This window comes from Malus sylvestris, chromosome 12 (assembly GCF_916048215.2).
Source record: "Malus sylvestris chromosome 12, drMalSylv7.2, whole genome shotgun sequence".
Taxonomy (NCBI): Eukaryota; Viridiplantae; Streptophyta; class Magnoliopsida; order Rosales; family Rosaceae; genus Malus; species Malus sylvestris.
In genome coordinates this window covers 17,649,758-17,660,398 of record NC_062271.1, presented here as the reverse complement: position 1 = coordinate 17,660,398, position 10,641 = coordinate 17,649,758, and the positions used below count along the sequence as shown (strand labels likewise).

The following is a 10,641-nucleotide window of genomic DNA, read 5'->3' as shown; positions in this document are numbered from 1 at the left end:
CTTGTGCCGCAACAAAGAGAAGAATGAGGACCCTTGGACGTGCTTACCATTCAAGTTGGATTGTTGGAGCGTTTTTAGGTGTTTTCTTTCTTTTGTTTTCAATGTCTAAATTTGTTTATCTTTGCTTTGTAAGTATGAGAAACTAAACCCCCCTTAGCTAGGGGGGAATTCGAAACCATGTTCATGCTTGCAATATGATTTGATTACTTTCAATTGTGATTTATAAGTTGTGAATTCAATTTACTTATCCATTTGAATTAAAACTGCTTTGTGTATGTTGGTTGAGAGTGCACGCTTAATTTCCATGCATAAATATGATGCTAGGATATAAAGGAGTTTCACCTAATCGTTATGAACTTATATTCACAAGTAGTAAAGGTTGTTCGTCACAACCGTGTTAAGTAAATTCTTGGCATAAGTTTCATGCAATTCATAGTTACAAGTGTTTCATCAATGCTTATGATTTTCATAGAACTTAATGATTCTTGCTTGTATCTCTATTATGCAATTCATGTAGGGAACTTGTGGGGAATGCTTTGGGTTGTTGTATGCAATCATCCAATTCAATGAAATTAGGAAAATCTGAGGATTAATTTAAGCGTACCTGATTAATCTGGGGTGTTGAGGTTCATGGTTTAGACCATCTCCAACCCTTGGGCTAAAAGCCAAATTTTTTAGCCCGGCAAGTTTAGCTTTTAGCCCAGAAACATCTTTTCTGCTCCAACCCTTCTACCCTAAAATTTTAGCCCGGAATTATTAAAGAATGAAATTAGCCTAAATTTTTTTCTTAAATCATTTTTTTTAAATAAATATGTAGATTATTGTAAATTAATTTTATGAACATTTTAATCTAAAAAAATTTAAATTCCGATAAACATTTCGCATTTAGCCCGGGGGGAAAGCTGGGGGGTATTTGGCCCAGAAATAGCCTTTGGCATTTAGCCTAAAATTTTAGCATGGGTTGGAGAGTGTTTGGGGGGGGTAATTTGGCTTTTAGCCCAGGGTTGGAGATGGTCTTATTGAAAAGCAACTGGAAATCGTTTTATATGCAAGTGTGTCATGTGTGGAGAAAGACCCTCTAGCTAGCCCATCATCCATAGTTTAACCCATCACCCATCAATTCACCTAAATTTGTCTAAGAATCTATTTAAATTATTCTTGCTTTGTTTTCTTTATTTTCGTCCAAAACCAAAATCCCCTTATTTTATTAAAGTCATATTAGTTAGTACTTGTTTTAGATTGTGTTTTTAAGTGTTTTAAGTCAAGATAAAATCAATTTTCGTCCAAACTTAGTGTTAGTGGCAGAAACTGCCTTAGAGTTGTTTTTAGGCAGTTTTGAGTCTTTATAATCTGTTTTGAGTCTTGTGGCTTTGTTTTGAGTCTTGTAAGTTTAATTTCATGCTTTTAAGTTTGTTTTCACATATTTAAGTCAGTTTCAAGTGTTTTAGCAATCCCTCCTAATCCCCGGCCTAGAACGATCCCTACTTGCATTTATACTACAATTTAACAACAAGAGGATTTAATTTGTGTGTTAAGTTAATTTTCGCATTAGTTACCGGATACGAACCCGACATATCTCATCTTCACGTTTTTTTTCTTATGTTGTCTACGTGCCGATTACGCCGCCCTTACGTACTAAAATAGGTACTCAGAGAAAGATGTGAATCTATGTCGATTGTGATTCTCCTTCTATTATTCGTTACTTAGAACCTTTGACAAGCGATATCTTACCGCTCGTTTGGCGGATTGTCACTTCTAAGAGGCAGTCTTCCAGTCATTAAGAGGTGATAAGAACATCAACATTCTAAAAGAACGACGTGAATTATCATGGACGACTCCCACTTTGTCTCATTTAGATCCCCGCATCGCCTGTTTGAGACTGAAGTGCAACGTATCCTTGATCTTCATATTGTAACTCGGAGCTACTAAATGGTTTCATCGATCTAGCGAGACTGACAAGATCACGTATACCAGTTGCAAACATGCCTACAAAGATGGATGTACCAAATGTACGATGGAGCTTCCTCCCAGAAAGCCAGGACACCCATGTGGCCAACCCCTATACATTGGCAGCTAGCCAATCATCTGCTTCTACCCAGAAATATGACAGACTCGTTGGCTCAACGGATTCACAACCCTAAAAGAGGAAAATGACGGTACAGGCTAGTGAGTCTACCGTGAATCCGACCATCGCCTACTCATTTTATCCAAAGCATGAGGAAATTCTAGACTATGAAAAATTCTTGGAATAGATGAACCCACCTGTCGAGAATCAAGAGATTTTGGTCCATTATGCTAGCTTTGATAATATTTGGAATAGAAATGAGATAATAATCGACGATGCATTAGCATATGTAGTAACTACTAAGATCATTCTGAGTAATGACATTGAACCTCGTTCCGTTAATGAATGTCAAGGTAGAACCGATTGGTCCAACTTGAAATAAGCAATCCAAGTCAAAATCGATTCTCTTCCGAAACGCAAGGTGTTTGGGCCCATAGTTGCTACACTGCCACATGTGAACCATGTTGGCTACAAGTGGGTTTTCATAAGGAAGCGTAATGAGAGGAATGAAATAGTGCGCTATAAAGCACATCTTGTAGCGTAATGCTTCTCTCAACCTTGGGATTGATAATTATGAAACATCTTCCGTAATGGATGTGATCACGTTCCGCTACCTTATCAGTTTTGTGGTTTTTGAAAAACTGGATATGCAATTTATGGACGTGGTAACTCCATATCTCTATGGGGATCTTGATACGAAAATCTATATGAAAGTTCTTGAAGGACTTACAACTGTATCAAATAGTTCTAAACCACGAAACACCCTCTCCATCCAATTAAGGCATTCACTCTACGAATTAAAGCACTCCGGGTAGAATTGGTGTAACCGTCTGAATGAGTATTTGATAAGTCGGGGGTAAGTGAACAATGAACTATGACCTTGCGTGTTTATTAAGAAGTCACATTCTGGATTTGTGATCATTGAAATTTATGTCAATTATATGAATCTTATTGTGACTCCTGAAAAGCTTGAGAAAACTGTTGCACACCTGAAAGTCTGAATTTGAAATGAATGATCTTAGGAAAACTCCATATTGTGACATGTCTCGACCTGGAGATCGAGCATAGTTTGGATGTAATCCTAGTACATTAGTTGAACTATACCTAGAAGATGTTGCGTCGCTCTAATGAGGATAAAGAGAAGCCTTCGAGTACTCTTATGGTCATTTGATCGCTAGTTGCTAAACGAAATCTCTTCCATCCTAAGGAGGATGAAGAAGAGATCTTGGAACCTGAGTTTGATATCTAAGTGCGATTAAAGCTTTATTATTCTTAGCTCAGTGCATTAGACCCAAGATCTCTTTCGCTATCAATCTTTTGGTAAGATACAACAATGCGCTTACATGTAGACACTAGACATGTGTTAAAGACATCTTTCGCTACCTCAAATGTACGACGAGTTTGAGTTTGTTCTATCCCTATGAATCCTCGAAAGGTGTCGTAGCCCCCTTAGTTCTTGAGTCGATTCTCGCTTTGTTAGTTATGTTGATGCAGGGTACTTATCCGATCAGCATAAGGTGCACTCTTAAACGGGTTACGTCTTTACTGTTAGAGACATCACAACATCTTGGAGGTCAACCAAGCAGACCTTAGACCATGCTGAGATTCTTGCCATACATGAAGCTGCTCGAGAATGCTTATCGCTGAGAGCAGTTGTGGAACACATTCAAAGCACCTACAGACTTTCTTACATCGTTGACATCCCTACAAAGATCTTTGAAGATAACGCAGCATGTACCGAACAACTCAAGAAGGGATACATCAAATGAGACAACACCAAGCACATTGCACCAAAGTTCTTCTCTTCACATCAACAACAAGAGTATCAGAAGATTAAAGTCAAGCAAATCCGTTCCCAAGATAACTTGGTCGACCTCTTCACCAAGTCTTTGCAGAAGACGATGTTTCAGAAGCTTGTTCAAGGTATTGATATGCGTAAACTTTTTGAGTTGTAAATTGTTAGTTCTCTTTATAATTATGTCAAACTCAAGGGAACAATCCCGAAGTATACTCACTTGATCACACAAAGAAATTTCTACATTTTCTCCACTTTCTCTCTCTCCTTGTCGCACCCCCTTATTCCCTTGTCACTAAAATAGGCCACAACAAAATTTCTAAAAACAATCATCGTTAAATTTACTTTCATGTATTTGTGTTGGACATTTTACATGCTTGGAAATGAAATCCGTTCTGGCTGCCAATTTAGACATGAAATCAACGCCCTATAGCTTCTCTCACACTCCAACATGAGGAAGATATTCAAGCACTTGGTAAAACTGAAACTGAAAGCGTGGGATGATGACATACGGAGGAGATGGAAGGACAAGGTTGGTATGACCGGGTTGTTGGATTTATTCAATATAAATCAACCATAAATGGTCTACTATATGTACTAGGAATGTATAAGTTGGAGATCAATTAAGATTGCGATTTAATTTCCTTATATCAACCCTACATTAAGTGTCTTACAATATAAGTAGGTTTTGATTGAGTCCTTAATAATAATATATGATTATGATAATTTACTTGAGAGTCAAGAAATGAGAGTTCTTAGCTTTCCTTTATGGATGGAATCTAAGACTTTGGCTAGTATATAACCACCAGTCCCTACCAACCCTAGATACGACAAAAAGGCTTCCCATAGAGCATAGTCATAAAGCTAAGAGTTTGCAGAAGATCAGTGTTACATTCGATCACATAAACTACATCAGACTTGGTGTCTTCTAGTCACGTGTAGTCTACATGGCTGCTGCATCTTCATCAAGTAAGTGCTTCATACAAATTTTATATAATTGTATATCTTGTGTTTTGATCATATAAACAATATAGATAACAATTGGTATCAGAACTATTGTTTGTATGGTTAAAACCAATAAAGAATCAATACCTCATATGTTTTCGATTGATCAACCTGCAAGTATAAATTTGTAACTATATTTGATGACTATCGAAAACATTCAGTGTTTAGATCTTGCATAGTTTTAATTCATGTCAGTTTTAACTGATCTGCATGATCATTAGTCTTTCGGTACTTATAAGGTTGATATGGACAACATCTACATAATTTGGTTAATCATATATTCAAGCTACAGCCGTTTATCATGAGAGATTGAATTATGTAGTAAAGTTGTTCATAAAATTGCATTCAATATATGATATAGAGACTGTTCTTCTTGCTCACAAGTGTTGATCATTGTTTTCTGAATCATATATGAATGGTATGACATGATTTATGTGCTATATCAGTAGTGAAGGTTCTCATCTTGCTCACAAGTGTTGGAAATCAGCATGAAGGTAACTGGTATAACACATAAATCAGTGTCAAAAGACATATTGATTCATCTTGGTCACAAGTGTTGGATCAATTTTGTTTTTTATAAAGTTTTTTGGAATAGTTTAATCAATGCATGCATGTTATATATATATTCAGTGATGAATGCTGTGAACACTGTTCAAACCCTAAGTGGAACAAACTACAAAAAGTGGAAACAAGACCTTGAGATCTGCCTAGGATTAATGGATTTGGACATAGCAACGAGAGAGAATCCTTCTCCAGAACCTGCTAAAGATGATACAGCAAATGTCAAAGCAAGATATGAGAAGTGGCAGAAGGCTAATCGAATTTCTCTCTTGGTGATCAAGAGGTCCATGTCCGACACAATAAGAGGTGGCATTCCTGAGTCTGAGAGTGCCAAAGAATTCTTGGCATCCATTGATGAGAAGTTCAAAGAATCAGATAAGGCAGAAACTGGTAATCTCATGAACGAACTTATAACCAAAAAGTATAATGGTATGGGATGTGTTAGAGAACGTATATTAGAACTACTAGATATTGGTGCTAAATTGAATGCTCTCAAAGTCCCTATGAGTGACCCTTTCTTAGTTCATGTGGCACTTAATTCACTGCCGAAAGAATACTCACAGTTAAAAAGCACATACAATGCACATAAGGAGAAGTGGAGTCTAAATGAATTGATTGCAATTTGTGTACATGAGGAGCGGCATATAAGGCAGGAAAATTTTGAAAAAATGGTGAATATGGTGACTGATTATCATAACAGTAGCACTGCAAGACAGGAGCACAACAAAGGAACACCACATCACTTCAAAGTTGGTGCGAATAAAGGATTTAAAGCTAAGGGAAAGTGTTTTTTCTGCAAGAAACCTGGCACATGAAAAGACACTGCTAGAAGTATAAAAAGTGGATCGAAAGTGGCAAGGGAAAAGGTAATGTTATGATTTTTAAAGGTGAAGTTTTGGTTTGTTTTGAAACAATTAATGTTGAATTTGCTAGGGATTCTTGGTGGATTGACAGTGGTGCCTCAATACATGTGACAAATTCATTATAGGGATTCATAAACAAGAGAGTGCCAAGAAGGGATGAAGTCTCAGTGATTGTTGGGAATGGAGGAAGAGCTGCTGTTGAGTTCATTGGAACAGTTAGAATAAAGTTAGAGTCTGGTTTTATCTTAGACCTTGAGGATGTGTGTTATGTACCTTCAATTCGAAGGAACTTAGTATCAATTAGTCAACTAGTTTTGAAAGATTTTGTATTTTCAATAAATAGCAATGGCTTTTCAATTTACAAAAACTCTCAAATTATTAGAAATGGTTTGCATATTGGTGGGATGTTTAGACTAAATTGCAAAGAATCATGTCGTGTAGCACATTTGATTGGACAGAAGAGATTGAATCAAAGTGAGACTTCATCCACTCTTTGGCACAAAAGATTAAGGCATATTTCGATTGAGAGAATAAAGAACCTAAGTAAAAGTGGTATACTTCCACCACTTGAGTTTGATAATCCGATTACATGTATTGAATGCATTACGGGAAAGATGACAAGTACACACAAGAAAGATGCAACAATGAGCAGTGGATTACTAGAACTTATACACACTGACATATGTGGTCCTTTCCCTACACCTACTTATGATGGTTATAAGTACTTCATCACGTTCATATATGACTATTCAAGGTATTGCTACTTGTATCTGCTTACTGAGAAATCCAGTGCCCTAAGTGCTTTTCAAATTTACAAAACTGAAGTTGAAAAACAGTTGGACAAGAAAATCAAAATAGTAAGATCTGATCAGGGTGGTGAATACTATGGAAGATACACTGAACAAGGAAGAAATCCAAGACCCTTTGCACTTTATCTGCAAAGTGAAGGAATCGTAGCTCAATATACAAATCCTGGAACACCACAACAAAATGGTGTCTCTGAAAGAAAGAATCGTACTCTGAAGGATATGGTCAGGAGTATGATGAGCATTACCAATTTGCTAATGTTTCTATGGGGTGATGCAATTAAAACTGCAAATTATATTTGCAATAAGGCACCAAGCAAGTCTGTTACTTCAACACCATTTGAATTTTGGAACAACAGAAAACCTAGCTTATTGCATTTAAGAATATGGGGGTGTAAAGCCGAAGCTAGGGCATACAATCCTCATGAGAAGAAGTTAGATCCCAAAAGTGTTAGTTGTTACTTCATTGGTTATCCACCAAGAACAAAAGGGTGCAAATTTTATTGCCCTGGAAATTCTATGTGTTTTATTGAGACAAATAAAGTCAAGTTCATAGAAGAAGTGTCAGAAGAGGTTTCGAATCAAAGTTTGGTCTTCGAAGAAGTAGATGAGCTCGACTCACAAAAAGATGCAGAAGACAATATTTCCTTGCCACCAGTTATTGAAGTTGTTGAAAATGTTATACAGAATAATACAAGGGATGCAGATGATAATGTTATAGGAAATATGGACGAGCATGATGCTGAAAATATTGTTCCACAAGAACCAGTGCAAGTCATAGAACCTATTCTTGAGGTTTTAGCTCCTGAACTTCGAAAATCTACAAGAGTGAGAAGACCAGCAATTTCAAACGATTTCATGGTATATTTAAGTGAAGCAGATATCAACATTGATGAGCCTTCTACATATAAGGAGGCTGTAAATGGATTGCAACGAGAAGAATGGATGAAAGCCATAGAGAGTGAGCTTGAATCCATGGAAAAGAATAAGGTTTGGGAACTTGCAGTATTACCACATGGAGCAAAATCAATTGGTTGTAAATGGGTTTTTAAGACCAAGAAGGACTCTAAAGGGGAAATTGAGAGATATAAGGCTAGACTTGTAGCCAAGGGATACACTCAACAAGAGGGAATCGATTACACTGAGACATTCTCACCAGTCTCAACAAAAGACTCATTCAGGTTCGTTATGGCCTTAATAGCCCACTATGACCTCCATCTACATCAAATGGATGTAAAAACTGCATTTCTAAATGGTTTTCTGGAGGAAGAAATTTACATGAAGCAGCCTGAGGGATTCGTTGACTCTGGTGGAAAGGAATTAGTATGTAAACTCAGAAAATCGATTTATGGCTTAAAGCAAGCATCGAGGCAATGGTATTTGAGGTTCGATGAAGTCATGCAGTCACATGGTTTTGTTGAGAATTCTTAAGATAAGTGCATATATTTCAAATCCAGTGGGAGACACTTCACCATATTAGTGCTATATGTGGATGATATCCTTATAGCTAGCACTAATTTGACTTTGCTGCATGAAACAAAATTAATACTTAGTGAAAACTTTGAGATGAAGGATATGGGTGAAGCATCTTATGTCTTAGGGATAGAAATCACTCGTGACAAAAAGAGAGGTTTGCTTGGGATATCACAGAAGGGATATATTGACAAGATACTTAAAAGATTCAATATGACATGTAGTGGTTGTGATGTGCCAGTGACTAAAGGAGATAAACTGAGCAAGCTGCAAAGCCCTAAAACTGAAGCTGAAAAGCTTGAGATGAATGACAAGCCGTATGCCTCAGTTGTTGGGAGCCTAATGTATGCACAAGTGTGCACTAGACTTGACATTCCTTTTGCATTAAGCTTGTTAGGGAGGTATCAATCGAATCCGGGACATCCTCATTGGGTTGCAGCAAAGAAGGTGCTCAGATATTTGTAGAAAACCAAAGATTATAAATTGGTATACAAGAGAAGTGATAAGCTCGATTTGGTTGGCTACTGTGATTCAGATTTCGCAGGATGTCAAGATTCATTGAAATGAACCTCTAGCTATATCTTCATGATGGCAAGAGGTGCAATCTCGTGGAAAAGTATGAAACAGAAGAACGTAGCTACATCTACCATGATGGCAGAATACATGGCCTGTTTTGAAGCTACTTCCCAGGCAGTATGGATTGGAAAATTAATGGAGGGAATGAAAGTTCTCAATATTGTCACAAATTCGTTGCAGATATTCTGTCACAACACTGCTGCAGTTTTCTATTCGAAGAACAACAAGAGGTCTTCTGGAACCAAACACATGCACATCAAGTACAAGTTGATCAGAGAAAAGATTAAGCAAGGATTCATAAAGATCAGCTATATTGATACTGCATCAATGCTTGCAGATCCCTTGAACAAGCCACTTTCAGTCATGTCTTTCAAGAAGCACGTAGAGAATATGGGATTGATCTCGAACTTTGATATGCTGAGTTAGTGGGAGTAAAAAGCTAATTTCTTTTAGCTGCAGTAAGATAAGTGTTTCAGACTCACTGAGTTTTGGGTTTGTGATGTGGTTTGTTCCAAGGTTGGGTTTGAATAAAGATTGTTGTTTGTTTGCATGTCTTTGAATAAAGATTGTGTTCACGTGTTGCATGCATGTTTCATACATCTAGCATAAATTCATCTTGGAATGATATAAGTTTGCGTTGGCAAACATGCAGAATGCTTGAAAAGTATAAGGTAGCATTTTGGAATGATAAAAAGTTTACATTGGTAAACATGTAGGCTACTTAAAAGCATAAGTGTGACTTTGGAATGGTAAAAAGTTTGCATTGGCAAACACGTATATCTTTCAAAAGGCATAAGGTGTGACTTAAGAAAGTTACAATAAAGTGGACCTGAGATGATATAGTGTAAGACAGTTTTTGAGTTAAGGTTTATCTCTAGATCATAATTTGATGGTTTTCATGTGAATGGTTGACACAATGTATGTGATTATGAAGGTTCTAAGATGAAATATCTTTACAACCTAGTTAGTCCTGCATTGAGAAGTCCATTTGACAGAAATTTGAATTAAGGATGGGATTGGATCGCAGTGATATGGCCATTAAAGATACAATGTTCTCCGACATATGTTTTGAAGCATGATCATTACAATTAGTAGACCAAGTGGGAGAATGTTGGATTTATTCAATATAAATCAACCATAAATGGTCTACTATATGTAATAGGAATGTATAAGTTGGAGATCAATTAAGATTGTGATTTAATTTCCTTATATCAACCCTACATTAAGTGTCTTACAGTATAAGTAGGTTTTGATTGAGTCCTTAATAGTAATATATGATTATGATAATTTACTTGAGAGTCAAGAAAGGAGAGTTCTTAGCTTTCCTTTATGGATGGAATCTAACACTTTTGGCTAGTATATAAGCACCGGTCCCGGTCAACCCTAGATACGACAAAAAGACTTCCCATAGAGCATTGTCATAAAGCTAGGAGTTTGCAGAAGATCGGTGTTACGTCCGATCACATAAACTAAATCAGACTTGGTGTCTTCTAGTCA

At 36.8% G+C, this 10,641-nt stretch overlaps 1 protein-coding gene across 1 annotated transcript; it reads left to right on the top strand.

Annotated features, from left to right (window-relative positions):
• Positions 1–5,497: 5,497 nt before the first annotated feature.
• LOC126592203 (uncharacterized) lies at positions 5,498–6,241 on the top strand. The gene has a single exon (XM_050257929.1). It carries the CDS (start codon positions 5,498–5,500, stop codon positions 6,239–6,241), a length of 744 nt encoding a protein of 247 aa, XP_050113886.1.
• Positions 6,242–10,641: the final 4,400 nt, after the last annotated feature.